Consider the following 17,984-nt stretch of genomic DNA (forward strand, 5'->3'; position numbering starts at 1 on the left):
CCCTATTTAGTGTCTCACTTTCGCAAAGCTAATTTTAAACCATCAGGGGGGGCCAACTCACCCTGTGTCCAGTGGCAGTTAATAGGCAACAATATGGAGCATAGTGGACAGAAAATCTCCGGAGAGTGTCCATGAATGCAATCTAGTCCTTAATTAAACATAGGGCGCACAGGGTCCAGATGAATCTTAGCGGGTGTAGATCCAGAGTAAACAGTCAAGTGCTCCAAGCTTCCCAAGCTCCGGCGGATCCGCCTGTGTGGCCAGGCAGTCTGCGCCTGCGCCTCCAACTCCCGACTCCGAAGCCTTGGCTTGTGCTTCGCCTCAACCCTTCATGTTAGGCCCCAGTTATAGGGCTTTTTAACGCCCTTGGCTTCTATTCTTCCTGAACCCTGTCTCCTTGAACCCTTCCCTACTTCCCGCCTCCACATTCGCCGATCGCTCAAGCTTCCCCCAGATCAGATCCGTGTCCTCGATCAACCCTTACCTTGTGGCAACATGCCCGCGGACTATGAGTCCACGGCACGGGCATTGGCGCTGTCTACCTCGCCGCCCGAGCCGTTACTCGAATCCCCTGGCAGTGATGGTCAGTCGCCGGTCTGGAATCGCTCGGGTAGGCGGGACTCCGCCAGGTCTGCCCGTCCGGCAACCACCATGCGCGACAGACTCGTCGACCGCGGCAAAGACATATATCGAAAGGCGCTTGCCCGATGGGAGGGTATGACCTTGTGGCAGAAGATTGGGTTCTATGCTGCCTCTATCTTGACGGGTGCTGTGGGCATCGCGTTCCTGGTCTTGTCGGCCAAGGTGTTCATTTGGATTGGCCCCGTCGCTGAAAAGTGGGAGCGCTCTCCACTGGTCGCATTCGTATTATGGCTCTGTGTATTCTTCGTCTCATTTCCGCCGCTGGTAGGATGGTCGACCTTTGGAACCGTGGCGGGCTTCATTTTTGGCGTGTGGAAGGGGTAAGCTGAAGAATCTCACCATTGACATTCTGATAAGATAGTAACGCTGACTTTTGGTGTTTCTAGATGGTTGATCTATGCCACCGCAACTATCCTCGGCTCTACTGCCTCATTCTATGTTTCGCGAACGGTGCTATCGGGGTTTGTCAAGCGTCTGATGGAACACGACAAACGGTTCGCCGCGCTTTCACTCACTTTGAAGTATGACGGGTTGAAACTCCTCTGCATGATCCGTCTCTGTCCATTGCCCTACTCCATATGCAACGGCGCCGTCTCTACATTCCCTACAGTTCAGCCCTTGATGTACGGGCTGGCGACCGCGATCATCTCCCCTAAGCTATTGGTCCCTGCGTTCATTGGCAGCCGAGTGCGGCTTCTATCTGAAAAGGGCGAGGAGATGAGCGCAGGATCCAAGGCTGTGAATATCATTAGTATTCTTGTGACTGTCAGTGTTGGAGTCGGTACCGGGTGGTATATTTATCAAAGGTGCGTTATTTCTCGCGTCCATCTTCCACGTCTCTGATGCACCGATGCTAACTACAAGGTATTTTAGGACCTTGGCTCGTGCGAAAGAACTCGAAGCCAAGGAGCGCGCCAATATCCGGGAATCTCTCCAAGCCGATCATGCAGCCCACCGGCCTCATGGCAGATTCTCCGAAGATTATGACGAGAACGAGGCTGCGACGATGTTAGCCCGGGATGAAGAGGAGCGTATTGGGTTCGACGACCTGGATGACGATAATGTCGACCTTGAACTCGGAGACGAAGAAAGCGACAGCGACCGCTCCGAGCGATGGAAGAAGAAGAACCGGAGATCCTACCATGATGAATTCACGGATAATGACTCGGATGATTACCCTGGCGAGGATGAGACATACGGGCTACATAGCCATGTTGGGCGAGAGGCCTAAGGATTGTAAAGAAAGCCAGAAGAATAGGTAGAACGAGAACTATGACATTACCCTATACAGTGGTGAAGTGAAGATGTGAACATGCCGTAGTTAACCCCAAGGCGGACTGAGAAATACGCATCGGCCCGAGGAATCAAGGCACAACGGCCACCACTCTTCCTGAGGTTCTCTCCCCTCCCTTTCGGCCACCGCTTTGGATCGCAATTGATTCTCGATTGATGCTCGGATTCTTATTCGCATGGGTCGGGTCTGCGGGGGAGGTGGGTGACTACAATGTATGTGCTGATCTAGCTGTCCCGACCCCCGATCTTCTGATCCTTGCAATATCTACATGCAAAATCTAAAACCAAGCACCATTGCATGTACAGCGCCTCTAATACTTCTGCAGATTATCGAAACTTTCTTTCCTGCTTGAATACCCTCGTTTGTGACCTTCATGCGATGCGAACCGCGCCATGACTTGAATACATGTGGAAGCCTTGACATTTGATATCCCACCTTGGTCTCCCGATACAAGATATTAAGGACACAAGCGCGCGAGAAAGCTCGAACGGTGCTTCTTGATATGTCTCCATCAAACTCAAGTCCCCAGGCTGTGAGATCGGAACCTGGCTTGCACCTTCCATCGAACATGGATGGCACTGCGTCTATGAAAATCCACGCCCTAGCTGGGGTTCATCCCAGCCAGAACCCATACGTCAAGCCAGTTGTTACAAATTTTCATTCAAACGTTGAGGAACAAGGAAGGCTTTTGATATCTCATTTTGAAGAATCAGAACCGCCTCTGAAACGTATGCGATTCTCGGATGGACTTACCGAAGCTCCGCTATCCATCCCCTTTGAGGAGGAGAAGCATCCCGTGACTCTTGATGATGCCCAGCCCATGCTGGTCGCAAATGGAGTGCATACTTTCAATGGCCCGCTAGGGCAGTCACGTCCCGATGGATACCACAAACACCCTATCGCACCTACCACAACGGCATCCATGATATGCTTGAAGCCCAGCAACTCCACAACACCCCCAACGACTCCATCACAGATCTTTTCCACGCCACCGGTGTCCTCGGGGATTAGTATTTTGGACAGTACGAAGGTTGATTTGTCTAAATGCCGTCCACGGTCATCTATCCCAGCAAAGCTGGCGCCGGCTATCTATGCACAGCAATGCGTGACAGCAGCCTATAGATCCCGACTCGACCCGTATGCACTGCACGAAAAGGAACAAGCTCTGCTGCAGGACCGTCTCTGCCACATGCACGTTACCGTCTATCTCAACATCCGAAACGGCATTTTGCGACTATGGACCCGGAACCCAATGGTCAGTGTCACCAGAGAAGAGGCCCTGGGCTGTGCCAAGGATTATCGGTGGATGAACTTGGCTGCTTTTGCATACGACTGGCTGTCACGCCATGGGTACATCAATTTCGGCTGCGTTGAAATTCCGATCCCGCCAGTGCCTCCCAGGCGTGGCAGACGCAAGGATGGACCTATCATTGTTATTGTGGGAGGTGGTGTTGGAGGTCTTGGATGTGCGCGGCAGTTAGAGGGGTTGTTCCGCCACTACCGGGATGCAGATACTGCTCCACGCGTTATTGTGCTCGAGGGACGTCGAAGGATCGGTGGAAGAGTCTATTCACACCCACTGCACAGCCTCCAATCAAACATGCTTCCACCAGGTCTTGTCCCAAAGGCGGAAATGGGCGCCCAGATCATTGTTGGCTTTGAGCACGGCAATCCGCTCGATCAGATCGTTCGTGGTCAATTGGCTCTTCGCTACCACTTGTTACGTGATATCTCCACGATTTATGATGTTGATGGTTCACCCGTGGACGAAGTCCGAGATTCAATGGATGAAAAGCTGTATAACGATGTTCTTGATAGGACTGGTTTCTATCGCCACAACCCGATGGTGAAGCCCACAGCCGAGGGCGACCGCGATTTGATTGACAGCGGCCGTGAAACGACTATGGATGATGGTCTTACTGTAAGACAATACGAAGATGCGCGCGCGGCAGGAACCATTGATTTACTCGTTCCCACAAAGCGTGTTCGTCGACGTCGAGGAGTTGGACACAAGACAGCAGAAATCGAACCAAACGATGTGGCAGCGGACCTTGTGGGTCCTTCAGAAGACCACCCGGCTGCTCTGGCCTGTCAGGCTACAGGATGGAAGCTGAACCCAGGATACTCTGCCACCGATACATTGGAATTGGATTACATCGTCAACCAGTCGCGCACTCAAACCCTTGGGGCTGTGATGGATGAGGGTGTCAAACAATACCAGCGCATACTTCCCTTGACACCCAAGGATATGCGTCTTTTGAACTGGCACTTTGCAAACCTCGAGTACGCAAATGCCACAAATATCAACAAACTCAGCTTGTCTGGGTGGGACCAGGATATCGGTAATGAATTCGAGGGCGAGCATTCGACAGTCATTGGTGGCTACCAGCAATTGCCATATGGATTGTATTCCTTGCCAACTAAGCTGGATGTGCGCACCAACAAGATCGTGACCAATATCTCATATGATGCAAAAGGATCTGGAAAGCACAAAGCAACCGTCCAATGCGAAGATGGAGAAAAATTCATAGCCGACCATATTGTGTACACTGGCTCTCTTGGCACCCTCAAACATCGTACCATCAACTTTGACCCTCCGTTGCCCGAATGGAAATTGGGAGCAATTGAGAGATTAGGTTTTGGTGTCATGAACAAAGTCGTTCTTGTGTTTGATCGGCCATTCTGGGATGTGCAGCGGGATATGTTTGGTCTGCTTCGCGAACCGACAACTCCTGACAGTATGGCCCAGGAAGACTATGCAACCAATCGAGGCCGATTTTATTTGTTCTGGAATTGCTTGAAGACAACTGGTCTACCCGTCTTGATCGCCCTCATGGCGGGCGACGCAGCACATCAAGCCGAGAATACTCCTGACAACGAGATCATCGCTGAAGTCACGGCGCAACTTCGGAACGTCTTCAAGGACGCTGTTGTGCCGGACCCCCTTGAGACCATCATTACTCGGTGGGCGTCAGACCGATTCACTCGCGGTAGCTATTCATATGTGGCTGCAGAAGCACTTCCCGACGACTACAATTTCATGGCCCAAAACGTAGGCAACCTGCACTTTGCCGGAGAGGCCACCTGCGGAACACATCCAGCAACCGTTCATGGTGCATATCTCTCAGGGCTTCGTGCAGCCTCGGAGGTGATCGAGGCCATTGTCGGACCGATCGAGATCTGTGAGCCTCTTGTCCCCGAAAAGTCCACTGTCAGCGCAGCCCAAACACCCACGGGCACGACGATCACAGCGCAGAACGCAGCCGACCCTCTATCCACAACCGCAATTCCAACGAATATCACCACACCCGCACGCAATCCTCACTCCACGGAGAAACACCGCAAAGACACCTACGACCAAGCAATGTGGACAGCAATCTACGCTGAAATTGGCTCGGCACCACTCCGGCCGCAAAAAGCAGGCCTCAACCCCTTCCTCCTGTACCAGAAGGACTACTGGGCCAAATGCCGCGACCAGTGCGACGAAGCACGGCGCGCATCATCCAAAAACCCCAATGCCAAAGCTGCGCGCGACGAAATCCGCGCTGCCCTCGGCCAGATGTGGCGCAAGGCTGAGCCAGCTGAGAAGCAGCCATACATTGACCAGGTGGATACGAACCGGCGCACGAATGAAGAGCAATGGGAGCAATACAAGGTGGTTTATACGGAGTGGGAGCGGAGGTCTTATGAAATAAAGGATCAGTGGTGTGCGCAAACCCCCTATGAACAGTGGGAGGCGCCACAGTCCGGCTTAGACTAGGCTGTTACTTTCGTTTCTGTTTTATTAGTTTCCAATGACGTTATGCCTCTTGTTACGAAATCACTGTTCCCTCTCGTCTAAGCTTACTCTCCGTTTACTTTACTAGATCAAGTGATAAGGGACTTTCATCTAATTCTATCTCTATAGGCAACGACCATCCCGAACGTAGGTCGGGAAGATAAGCTAGCGCCATGACCCAGTATCAAAAAAAAGCCAAGAAAAAGGAAAGGAAATCCGTCAACCATGAGATGAAAACAAGATATGCAGGGGAATTGAAACACCGAACAAGTCTAGATACGCACGAGCAATCTAAACAATTCACTCCGTAATGGAGATCGGATTCACAAGAAACATGGTATGAAAAGGGTATTTATAGAGCGGGGTTGGACGAGTACTCGGCAGCACCGTTGGCAGTCTCGACCTTGGGCTCGGAGGCGCCACCCTCAGAGAGGAACTTCTCGGCCTCGAGAGCAGCAACACAGCCAGAGCCGGCACTGGTGATGGCCTGGCGGTAGCGTTTGTCCTGGACGTCACCGCAAGCGAAGACACCCTCGACGCTGGTGAAGCTGGTACCGGGCTGGGTAACGATGTAACCATCTTCGTCGAGCTTGAGCTGCTCCTTGACCAGGCCGTTGGCGGGGTCGTGGCCAACAGCGTAGAAGAGGCCGTTGGCTTCAACAATCTCCTCCTTGTTGTCAACAACGTTCTTGATGCGGAGGTGGGTCATGAGGCCGTTGGTACGGGTCTCACCGATAACCTCGGTGGCGACGGTGTTGAAGCGGACATTGCACTTGGGGTGGGCGAGCAGACGATCAGCCATGACCTTGGAAGCACGGAGCTTTTCCTTGCGGACGAGAACGGTGACGCTGCTACCGTATTTGGCGAGGAACATGGCCTCCTCAGCGGCGGAGTCACCACCACCGATCACGTAGAGGGGCTTGTTGCGGAAGATGGGGACGGCACCATCGCAGACAGCGCATGCGCTGATACCGTTCTGCCAATAGGTCTCCTCACCGGGCAGGTTCAGGCGGCGGGCGTTGGCGCCAGTGGCGATGATAACGGCGTCGGCGGTGCGAGCGGGAGCATCGTTGGGGCCGTCACTCCACTCGGTCCACATCTTGAAGGGGCGCTGGGACAGGTCGATGCGGGAAATGGTCTCGGTAATGACCTCGGTACCGAAGCGCTCGGATTGCTTGCGCATCTTCTCCATCAGCTCCTGGCCACCAACACCGTCGGGGAAACCGGGGAAGTTCTCGACATCGGTGGTGGTGGTGAGCTGGCCGCCGGCGGCGGTGCCGTTGGCGAGCATACCCTCATACAGGACGGGGCTGAGCTCAGCGCGCGAAAGATAAATGGCGGCAGTGTGGGCGCCGGGGCCGGAGCCGATGACTGGAAGGTCTCGTGAGCATTTGGTCAAGCCGGAGAACGTAGTCAATGGGGAAATTGGCACATACTAACGACTTGAGAGTGCACCATCCTGGCGGGACTTGTAGAAATGACGCGCGCGGGCGTCGATAAGGACTGTGAAAAGACCGAAGGCTTTGGCGGAGTTTGTTGGTGGAGAGTGGAAGCCGCGGCGGCAGTGAGTCCGATGGAACGGAGAGCGGAGGGAAAACGTCGGAGAGTGGAGGAAAACAGCTTGAAGGTGTTTCCGAAGAAGAGGGGGAAAGACGTTTTTCTAGAGGGGTAGAGTGTAGTGGAGACTGGATGAGATCAGGTTCCTTCTGTGTCTTTCCGTACAAATTAATCATTTGCCCGCGTCGAGGCCCCTCGCTTTCTAATCAGGCGGTCACGTGATAGGGCCGAGAACCGCTGAGGTAAGTCGATCACATCACTGCAAATTCTGGTATTCCGGCTCCGAAATAAGAGTCGAGTTCTAGATTGCTACTGGTGACATGGTGGGATCTTTGAATAGACCGAGTCTTGTCAGAGCGAGGCTCTGTGGTTGATATGATCTCGGCGGAACCTTCTCGGTAGAATCACGCCATAGTTGCCGAACTCATCGGAGGCCAGAACCCGCTGATTAGATCATATCTGATCTCCTATCTATACTAACGAATACCTAGACCGTGGTAGAACCACGATGCTTACGCAGTACTCCCGAATATTGGGAAGGCGTTTATCTCAGGGCATTATTTATGTACTGCTGACTGAAAAGAACGGGCTAAATTGCGTCACTCATGTAGAATAGACCAGAAAGCGATCTAAACTGAAAAATCCAGATTCATACACATCGTAAAGAAATCCTTCAACAGGGGAAAGGACCGGCATAAGTCATAATAATGTACATCAAATCACCCCAAACCACTTCTTCCGCTTCTGCTGGCTTGGTTCATCATATTCCTCATCCGGCGATGAATCGGTGAGAGCGTCGGGCGGCAGTCGCTGAGGCACTTCATCCGAATCATCCTCTTCACTGTCCGGATATCCTTCATACTGGAATTGATCGGACTCAGTGGCAGCATTGGCGCGGGTATTGTTGATTGTGTCATGGTCCTCGTAATCATCGGGTTCGTCGTCATCGTCGGCTCTATGCTCAGCCTGTTCAGCCTGCTCCTTGCGTCGTGGCAGCCATTTTCGCCAGCCCTTGACCACCTGTGTCGGCGGCGGATCATATTCGGTGCCTTCGTAGCGCAACGCGGGTACGAGAAGCTTGTAGGGCACAGTTATGCCAGAGGGGTCCTGGGGACTGATCTCCATGTTTAAGGTTATGGCTAGGCCACCCTCAAGATCGACAAATGCGCCTGCGCCATCGTCGCCTTGTTTCGCTGCTTTCTTTGCTGCTTTCAACCCGAGGTTAGTTGGCCGACGGTGAAAGCGACCGGGCTCGGGCGCTTGCGGATCATCAGGGAAGTAACTGTCCCCGTTCTCACGAGGACGTGCAACGGGGCCGTCGACGCTGGATCGGCGAGCTCCGCCCTCCCTGCCAAAGCTCATAGTCCTTGTTGGAGGTGCCGCCCGAGTAGACAGACGGCGAAGGAGGCCGGGCGGTTTGCCACCTGCTCCCTTGTCCCCACGTCCTAGGGACAGGGTTCGCTGGAGTTTACCAGGACGGGGTTCTGGGGTAGGCGTCATCTCTGACTCAGGTGTGCCAAGTGGCGTTGAGCCAGGAAGGTATTCTCGTATAGAACACCAGTTGCGTCGAGGGAGGAGACGTTTGTTGTTTCGGGGCTTGCCGTCAACGTCTTGTGTGAAGATGGGAATCATGTCCTCATCTGTATTCGAATCCATGTGGTGCACAGTGTTGCGCTTATTGAGCATGTCCGAGATTAGCTCCGTCTCGGGCATGTTGGCGATGCCAGAGGATATGACATTCGGCATGTAGCGGTAGTCACGGTCCTTGGACACGTCCAGACCCGTGTTGGAATAGAACTGTCCGATGGCAGCCAGTTGAACATCACCACTGAGGATTGTGACCCGAACAGACTTCTCGGCAGCAAGGTCCTGTAAGTCTTCAACCAGCCACGTTCGCTCGGACTTCAGGTGCTTTCCGGCCCAGTGGTCATCAAACACCTCCACATTGCCGCCAGATCGATTGACAAGCCCACCGAGCATACCGGACTTGCCCAGCGACTTGCGGCTATTCAAGAAATTCTTGAGCATCGCCTAGAGTTATGATTAGCATAGGCCTCAGTAACACAGAAAGTGTTAATACATACCACTCGGGGGTAGGCAATGGGCACACTAGACAGAACAATCAAGTGTTTAGTTTCTCCCTTGATTATCTCCTGATGGCAGCGGTCCCAGATAAGGTCACATGTTTCCTCCGCGAGGACCTCATTACTCTGCAAAGACAGATTAGCATAATCTGTGATAGCAACAGAAGAAAGAGACTTACCCTTCGTTCAGTTCGACAATCCAGGCCAAGAAGAACAACATCGTTGCCAAGAGACATGAACAAATTTCGACTTCTTTGCTCAATATAAGGGCCAGGGTGAGCACCAAGAAGCCAGCTAGGCTCATCGGCCTCGGTCTCTTCCGGCACGCTGTGGTGCTGGAATAGTAGATAGTATTTGAACGCAATCCGTCCCAATCCTGAAATGACCACACTCTGCATGAAATCGTCATGGTAGGAGCCAAAGCCCTCAAAGATCTCATGGTCATTCCACATATTGACCATCGGGATCTGGGAATTTGCAAGGGAAAAGAGGCCCTGGGAGAACCATGAAGCATAGCGTTCCAGGTAGAACTGCTCGATTTCTGCACGGAACTCGGCCGTAAAAGGCATGCCGTATCTCTCTCCGGCGTTCTTAATCTTAATCCATTCCTGGAAGTGAGTTGAATCGGTGATGACCGAGTCATTGAAAATCTGGTCACCTCCGCCAATCATAACATGAAAGGGTCGAGTCTGGTGCTCGTTTAGGATGTCTCGCCAGAGAGGATCGGGTCCACAGAATCGGTTAGAATCGACTGACGGGCCAAAGCCGTTGCCGCTATGGAACATGATGTTCATGGGCTGACCCATAGCAGGCACCCAGAAGCCCAATGCAGGTCCCTGGTTTATGCGATAGGCGACTCGCTGCTGCGTCGGGCTGAGCTCGATCTCGACATTGAATCGCCAGAATGTCACATCTCGCGCAGAGTCGGCATAAAGACGGACTCCGGGAACATCACGATGGACCTCTGCGGTCTCTCCATCAACAGAGTTGATTCGGTTCGAAGGAATGGGCTGCGTGCCATTCTCGGGCGTGTGGTCGATCATGCTGGGTGACAGCTCATAAAGACCGTCATCGTTCTCCACTCCGGAGAGGTCAACTTCTTCTTCGAGATGATCAACTGGCTTGACATAGAGTGGTCGGCCATCGCGACCAACTTTCATGAGGCCTGCGGTTGGGTCAATGTATTCAGGTGCGAGGTCCGCTCCACTGACTTCAGTCGGGGGAGGAGGGAGGATATCCATCGGTTGAGAGAACAGCCTCAGGGTAGGCGGGTTGTCGTATGAGGAGCGGGAGTCCTTTGTCACGATCAAGATGGAGCCTCGCCAGATCTCTTTTTCAACAGGGCCCTGGGAACCATCGATGTTCACTTTCTTGATGCCCGTGTACCGAAGAAGTGGGCCACATCTCAAGAAAAGCTTGGGCTGGAAATTCTTGTGCTCAGTTACACCTGTTGCATGTTAGCTCTTTTCCTTCATAAGATTTTGGCACAGTGTGTAATTTTACCTGTCAGCTTCTGAGCCGGTGTCTGATAGTTCTTAGGGAGAGCTCTGCTCTTTCGGCGGTCTTTACTGGCGCCGCCTTCCCACCACGCTTTGCTCCTGTTGATATCGAGGTGTTGGAAATCAAAGTCAGATGCACCAAGACGAGCAATTGGTGCATTCTTCCACTCGAAGACCGGTGGCGGGGTGGGTGGCGGCATATCGAAAGACACTGTTTGTTTCTCTCGCTTCGACTTCTGGTGAGACTCGACACTTTCTTGGGCTGCTCGTGCAGTTCGTAGTGCGGGCGGAGTCTCAACCCTCTCTGCTTCTGTGGCCTCTGTGGCTACGGCAGCAACTCGTACGGGCTTTGAAGGTCCTGATTGAGAGACAGAGCGGGTCGGGGGCATGCGGCCGCCGGGAGGCCCAGATTTTGGTCCGCTCACTGTAACAGATCTTCGAGGCACATTGCCCATCTTTGCCGAAACGGGTACGGCAACATCTGCCTGCGCATATTGAGCACCTTCAGGTCGTTGGATAGCCGGATACTGTGGGGTTGTGGAGACGTTCCTAGTATGACGCATGACAATGCCTTCAGGCTGTCGTGGTACGGGTGCATCTGGAGGAGCATCTTCCAAAATAAGGTCTTTCCGTCCGCTCGTTCTGGGTCGTCCGGAAGGGACACGGTTCTCTAGCTTTTGACTCGGCGGAGGAACAACAGCCGTTGATTCGGCTTTCTCGCGCTCAGCCTTTTGGCGAGCAAGACGTTCTCGGAGGCGCATCTCAGCTTCTTGAACTCGTGCTCGCTTCTCCTCCTTGCTGATCCCATTCAGAGTAACTTCTAGTTTCTGTAATGGCGAGCGATCGGGTGCCCAGTCTCGCCGTTTTTCGGCTGTGGATTGTGAGGTATTAGAGCGACTTAGAGGTGATGGCTGCCCTGGGGAGATGGGGGCCGACGGGTATGCGTTTTCCTCGCTCTGCATAGCTGCATTGGATTCTGAGGTATACTCGGCAGGAGGAAGACCTCGAGGGGTGGTTGATTCCTCTATACTGCCCGGCGGCATACCGGGAACAGGCTTGCGCGTCGTATAGTTCAGGTCAGCGGCCGGTTGATCACCAGCTCTCACCGAGAAGGGCCGCCCTTTTCGTCCTTGTGTAGCTTTTTGAGCAGAGCGTTGATACGGAGTCTCCGTTTCTGGTAGCTCATATGCCACATCCTCGTAGCCGGCAAAGTCTGGGGCAGCCGAATTGTACTTGCGACTGACTGCCTTTCGTGACCCATTTGTACTGTGCGGGTTAGAGCCGCCGTTTGCCATGTCAGGCGATGCGCGCATTGCAGTCGCAGCCATATTACACCTTCTTCCCTAGACACCAGGCGCAAGGACGATATAAGTTGGGGCCAAAACTCGACAATGCGAAGCACAGATGGTCCCAGCTGCAATAACCAGTCGATGTCAATCTCAATTACAAAGGCATTGTTTGGAGCATGGGAAAGCGAAAAGTCGAGTAGGAGGACAGTTGACGTACGATGTTCAGTTCAGGATATGGCCACAATCGGACTTTTCTCTGCCTAACAGGCTCACCACATCATCGCCGGTAAGGCCCAGAGGTCCGGTACTTTGGGCGGGGAAGATGGCGGTGACAGGGAAGAGCGTCGCACGGGGCGCGAGGATCTCGGGTGAGAAATAGACGATCGAGAAAAGGGGGCAAGGGCAAGGGCAAGGGCAAGGAATGGAAGAGAGGGAGAAAACGATGGAAAACGAGGAAAACAAGAAAAGCGTTGCGCAGCGACTCTATACATAATTATCCCGGTGGCTGGTTCACCCCAGCCATCGCGCGGGGCCATCCATCCCGAGTCTACCATACAATTCTGTAGAAAGATCCGGGACAACCTATCATATACTACAGCCGAAACAATTATTGTGCTGATTGCGCTCGATTTGCCAGCTGGTGGTCAGCTCAGGCACAATCGATCTCACGCATGCAAGGACACCAGCCAGCTAGTTGGATCGTGCAGCAGGAACCCGTCAATCTCTATTAGGCACGATAGCCACGATAGGTACGATACCACGGTAGACACGGTAGACACGGACTATTACTCCCGAGCATTGCTCTTATTTGCATAGAAAGACCAAGGGTGGTGCCTTGGTGTCAAAGCTTCGTACGTAAGCTTGTCGGGCGGTACGGACAAGCTGAGCAGTACGTACTGGCCAACGGTGAAGACGTAGACCCGGACATGAACCATGCACTGATCCCTCGTCTGCGATCAAAGAGTCAAAGACACCTACACCCACACCCTTACCCCGTCAAGTTGCGTGCTCCATTGGTTCCCGTGTGGTTCGGACGATCCTCCTGATTCTCAGTTTCCTCCTCCACTTGCCACTACTCCTTAAACTTCCTCCCTTTGTCTTGAACCTAGAAAGGCCCGACGTTCATGGCCTCTGCTTCTTGCCCCCTTTAATTCCTTTCGAGAGCGAGTACTGTCTACTCGCCTCCGTCTTTGATCATGCGTGTCGCCGGCGGCATTGCTGTCGCCCTTAGCCTTGCGGGCGCTGTGTCCTCCACCAATCTACACCCTCGCTCCGACGAGTCGCGCGACTTTTTTGCCCTTCATCTCGATGCCGCTACTCCTCCTTCCGAGATCGCACGCTCCTTGAACCTCCGCCACGAAGGCCGCATCGGAGAACTCCCCAACCACCATACCTTCTCGTTGCCGCGGGACCAGAGCTCCGACTTAAATGCGTTATTGGACGACCTGCAGGCCAGGCGAAAGCTTCGGCAGCGGTCGGGGGAGGTCATCGTATCTCGAGACCAAGATCCGATCGATGCCATCCTGTGGTCGCATAAGTTGAAAGCCCCGAGGCAACGATTGGAGAAGCGGATGCCACCTCCTACCAAGGAATCCATCCCGCGATTTGCGGGGGAGGCGGAATTGAAGCTTCTCGAGGAACAAAGCGAAATTATGACAATTCTCGGTATTAGCGATCCGATCTTCAGAGAACAGTGGCATCTCATGAATGTCCTGCAACCCGGACACGACTTGAACGTGACAGGCGTTTGGCTGGAAGGTATCACAGGTCACGGAGTTGCAACGGCAGTGGTAGACGATGGGTTGGATATGGACAGCAATGACTTGAAGCCCAATTATTTCGCCGAAGGCTCCTACGATTTCAACGAACACTCCCCTACACCGCGGCCTCGTCTGTCCGACGACAAGCACGGTACCCGCTGCTGCGGTGAGATCGCAGCCGCCAAGAACGACGTCTGTGGGGTTGGTGTCGCCTACGACAGCAAAATATCGGGTATTCGAATTCTATCCAAGCCGATTGATGACCATGATGAGGCGGAATCCATTAATTATGAATATCAGAAGAATGACATCTACTCTTGCTCCTGGGGACCTCCCGACGATGGCGCCACGATGGATGCACCGGGACTGTTGATCAAGCGAGCGCTGGTCAACGGTGTTCAGCAGGGCCGCGGTGGAAAGGGATCCATCTTTGTGTTTGCGGCCGGCAATGGAGCTATGTATGGTGACAACTGCAACTTTGACGGGTATACCAACAGCATTTACAGTATCACGGTCGGTGCTATTGATCGACAGGGCAACCACCCTACTTATTCAGAGTCGTGCTCTGCTCAGCTCGTGGTCGCTTACAGCAGTGGTTCCGGTGATGCCATTCATACCACCGACGTTGGTACGGACAAGTGCTACAACTTGCACGGTGGTACCTCTGCGGCTGGCCCGCTCGGCGCAGGCTCAGTGGCACTTGCTCTCAGCGCTCGACCCGAGTTGTCGTGGCGTGATATTCAATACCTGATGATCGAGACTGCAGTACCCATTAGTGAGGACGATGGTAGCTGGCAGAAGCTTCCTTCTGGTCGAATCTTCAGTCACGACTGGGGCTTTGGAAAGGTTGATACGTATGCCTTGGTCTCGAAAGCGCGCACATGGGACCTTGTGAAGCCACAGGCTTGGTTCAACTCGCCCTGGCTCCGAGTGCACAAGAACATTCCCCAGGGCTCTCAGGGACTGCTGAGCAAATACACGGTGACCGCCGATCACATCAAGAACGCGAATTTCGATCGGCTGGAGCATGTGACGGTCACGATGAATGTCAACCACACTCGCCGTGGCGATCTCAGTGTCGAGCTGCGCAGCCCCGCGGGTATCGTCAGCCATCTTAGTGTTACTCGCGAGCGGGACGAAGAGAGAGCCGGGTACGCTGACTGGACCTTCATGTCCGTTGCTCATTGGTATGTTCCTCCAACTCTTTCCTCGAGATTTACAGACTGACTCGATACTAGGGGCGAATCGCCTGTCGGTGATTGGACCGTGATTGTCAAAGACACCGACGTTAATGATTTCGATGGATTTTTCGTCGACTGGAGACTGAATCTTTGGGGCGAATCTAAGGATGGGTCCAAACAGCCGCTACACCCGTTGCCTGAAGAGCACGACGACGATCATCCTTACGAGGACGCTCACGTCGCGACAACATCTGTGGAGGCAGCACCAACGAAGACGGCCCCTCCTACGAATCCCGATGACCACCATGACCGACCCGTGAATGAGAAGCCCTCAGACGCCAACCCGACCGATGCGGCCGAGGAGGATGAGAAATTCCCTGCCGAAGAGCTAGAGTCAACCCAGACCGCTCCCAGCCCTACTTCTACCCCCAGTCCCACCTCGGGCTCGGATACCTCGAAGCAGTACCTGTCATCATATCTGCCTACTTTTGGTGCTTCGAAGCGAACTCAGGTCTGGATCTATGCCTCTTTGGCAATGATAATTATGTTTTTCATTGGACTGGGCGTCTTCTTCCAGCTCCAGCGCCTCAAGCGCCGCCGCACCAACCCTCAGGACGACTATGAGTTTGAAATGATCGAGGATGACGATGAAATGGACCCCATGGCTGGGGGTGGTCGCACCCAGCGTCGTGGTGGTGAACTGTACAATGCATTTGCCGGAGAAAGCGAAGAGGAGATGTTTAGTGATGATAACGACGAGCCATACCGGGATCGGCTGGCCAACATCCCGGAGAAGGAGGGCGAAGAAGATAGCCGTCTCCTTTCTGAAAAGCGGTAGTCGCATTTTGATGGCATGTGTTTGCATTGGGCCCGGTATTCGTGCTGCATGAGGTTATTTTTGATATTTGAGGCCGCATGTACTGGGAATAGAAAGGGACCGGCTGCCTGGCGTCTGTAAATCTACCATGTCACGGCAAGTGAAAGTCAAAGCAGGTGCAATTATGAGCTCAAAAGAATAGAAGTGTTTTCAATATACTAGTAAATTAGCCCAGCCCAAAATATCTAGGTAATGAAAAGGAGACGTGATCCCGTATCAACACCCCTCACGGCCGATGACGACGTTGCCGCTTTTGGGACTCCGCCTTGGGGAAGGACGATCATCTCTCAGCTTCCCAGCTTCTCCTTTGCCCCACGCTCTCCCTTCACTCTGCTTTTTCCTACCCACCTTCATCCACTGCGCTCGACAAGTTTCTGATAACCCGCCGACTGTGGCCGACACTCCCCCCGCCATGGATGAACACGACGACTTCGATAGCGTCTCCTGGAAACACGACCCGGATAGCGACATCTCTCGGCCTACGACATCGGGAACGGACGCGGAGGAGCCACATAAAGACAGTCATGACTCCAATGGCAAGCGTAGAATGAGCTCGGCTCAAGAAGAACCCCAGGCCGGCCCGCTGGCCGATGCCGTGGACCTGGCAGGCATTGGAGACGGTGTGCTAGAGTGCCAAGTCGACACCCCGATGAAAGAAAGCGACGGTACCAAGGACGCATATATCTCATACCTGGTCACAACACATGTGAGTGCTTTCACATTTCATCGGCTTTGCGCTGGGAACCCGAGTTACTGCTGCTGCTGCCTGCTCATATCCCGCCAACGCCCGGAGACTACACTGAAGCATCGCTAACACGCACCTCCAGACCGACTTCAAGTCTTTCCAAAAATCCGAGTTTACTGTAAGGCGACGATACCACGATTTTGATTTCTTGTACAAGACGCTCTATCGCAAATATCCAGCATGCGCCGTTCCGCCGCTGCCGGACAAGCAGAAGATGGAATATGTCACAGGAGACCGGTTCGGGTCAGACTTTACGAAACGCCGGGCGTGGTCGCTACACCGATTTTTGAAGCGTCTGACACTGCACCCTGTACTGCGCCGTGCGCCGCTTCTTGCCATCTTCCTGGAGTCGCCTGATTGGAATGCACACATGCGGCTGCATACGAACCGTGGGTCAACAAGTGCCGGATCGGACAATGCAACCCCGGGCATCTTCGATAATCTGACTGATTCATTTGTCAACGCTTTCACAAAGGTCCACAAACCGGATCGCCGATTCATCGAGGTGAAGGAGAAGTCTGATAAGTTGGACGAGGACTTGTCGCACGTGGAAAAGACCGTGGCGCGGGTCGCGCGGCGAGAGACCGATCTCGAGACGGACTACACCGAGCTGGCGACACAGTTCCGCAAGCTCGTGTCTCTTGAACCGGCGGTCGAGATGCCCTTGCAAGTTTTCGCAGCCTCGGTGGAAGAGACCGCGCGCGGTGTTCGCGAGTTGAAAGAGCACACGGATCAAAACTATTTGGGCTCGCTACGCGATATGGAGTCATATATTCTGTCCGTCAAGGCCCTCCTCAAGACTCGTGAACAGAAGCAGCTGGACTTCGAGGCCCTAGTCGATTACCGCAACAAGGCTGTCGCCGAACGTGATTCTCTGGCTGCCAACCCGGCTGCATACTACGCCTCCAACCCGCTCACCTCATCCCCAGCCTCCTTTATCCGCTCCAAGATGGAAGACATGCGTGGCGTCGACCATGAGCAGTCCCGTCGCGAACGGGTTCGCAAGCTCGAGCTCCGCATCGACGAGCTTACCCGTGAAGTCGAATCAGCCAAGACGACATCGGAAATGTTCGACGAAGAAGTCGTCCGAGAGATTGCAGACTTCGAGCGTATCAAAGCCGTAGAGTTCCGTGATTCTCTCGGCTCTCTTGCCGAATCACACATCGGTTTCTACCAGGGCGTCCTTTCCACCTGGGAGCGGTTCATTGCCGAGATGGAAGGCGACTCTGAGGTCGGTCTTGAGGCTGAAGAAGCTGCTCTGGGGGTGCGGTAGACCGC

The 17,984-nt window shown here is 53.7% G+C and overlaps 6 protein-coding genes across 6 annotated transcripts; 4 read left to right on the top strand and 2 right to left on the bottom strand.

The window, feature by feature from the left end:
* Window positions 1-495: 495 nt before the first annotated feature.
* Window positions 496-1,873, top strand: N7443_008555 (TVP38/TMEM64 family protein; the record flags this gene model as incomplete). Its single annotated transcript, XM_056888611.1, has 3 exons — window positions 496-962; window positions 1,029-1,448; window positions 1,516-1,873. 3 exons carry the CDS (start codon window positions 496-498, stop codon window positions 1,871-1,873), a joined length of 1,245 nt encoding a protein of 414 aa, XP_056737913.1.
* A 631-nt stretch (window positions 1,874-2,504) lies between these two features.
* On the top strand, window positions 2,505-5,696 carry aof2 (putative lysine-specific histone demethylase Aof2; the record flags this gene model as incomplete). The annotated part of the gene is made up of 1 exon (XM_056888612.1): window positions 2,505-5,696. The coding sequence occupies one exon, from the start codon at window positions 2,505-2,507 to the stop codon at window positions 5,694-5,696; it is 3,192 nt and encodes a 1,063-aa protein (XP_056737914.1).
* Window positions 5,697-6,066: 370 nt separating this feature from the next.
* On the bottom strand, window positions 6,067-7,172 carry trr1 (thioredoxin-disulfide reductase TRR1; the record flags this gene model as incomplete). Its single annotated transcript, XM_056888613.1, has 2 exons — window positions 6,067-7,094; window positions 7,151-7,172. The coding sequence occupies 2 exons, from the start codon at window positions 7,170-7,172 to the stop codon at window positions 6,067-6,069; spliced, it is 1,050 nt and encodes a 349-aa protein (XP_056737915.1).
* An 813-nt stretch (window positions 7,173-7,985) lies between these two features.
* N7443_008558 (uncharacterized protein) lies at window positions 7,986-12,149 on the bottom strand (the record flags this gene model as incomplete). The annotated part of the gene is made up of 4 exons (XM_056888614.1): window positions 7,986-9,302; window positions 9,356-9,481; window positions 9,535-10,802; window positions 10,859-12,149. 4 exons carry the CDS (start codon window positions 12,147-12,149, stop codon window positions 7,986-7,988), a joined length of 4,002 nt encoding a protein of 1,333 aa, XP_056737916.1.
* A 1,190-nt stretch (window positions 12,150-13,339) lies between these two features.
* On the top strand, window positions 13,340-15,922 carry kexB (kexin kexB; the record flags this gene model as incomplete). Its single annotated transcript, XM_056888615.1, has 2 exons — window positions 13,340-15,090; window positions 15,142-15,922. 2 exons carry the CDS (start codon window positions 13,340-13,342, stop codon window positions 15,920-15,922), a joined length of 2,532 nt encoding a protein of 843 aa, XP_056737917.1.
* A 451-nt stretch (window positions 15,923-16,373) lies between these two features.
* Window positions 16,374-17,979, top strand: N7443_008560 (sorting nexin-4; the record flags this gene model as incomplete). The annotated part of the gene is made up of 2 exons (XM_056888616.1): window positions 16,374-16,667; window positions 16,789-17,979. 2 exons carry the CDS (start codon window positions 16,374-16,376, stop codon window positions 17,977-17,979), a joined length of 1,485 nt encoding a protein of 494 aa, XP_056737918.1.
* Window positions 17,980-17,984: the final 5 nt, after the last annotated feature.

Source organism: Penicillium atrosanguineum, assembly GCF_028827265.1.
Source record: "Penicillium atrosanguineum strain IBT 20685 chromosome Unknown utg000007l_segment0_segment0, whole genome shotgun sequence".
Taxonomy (NCBI): Eukaryota; Fungi; Ascomycota; class Eurotiomycetes; order Eurotiales; family Aspergillaceae; genus Penicillium; species Penicillium atrosanguineum.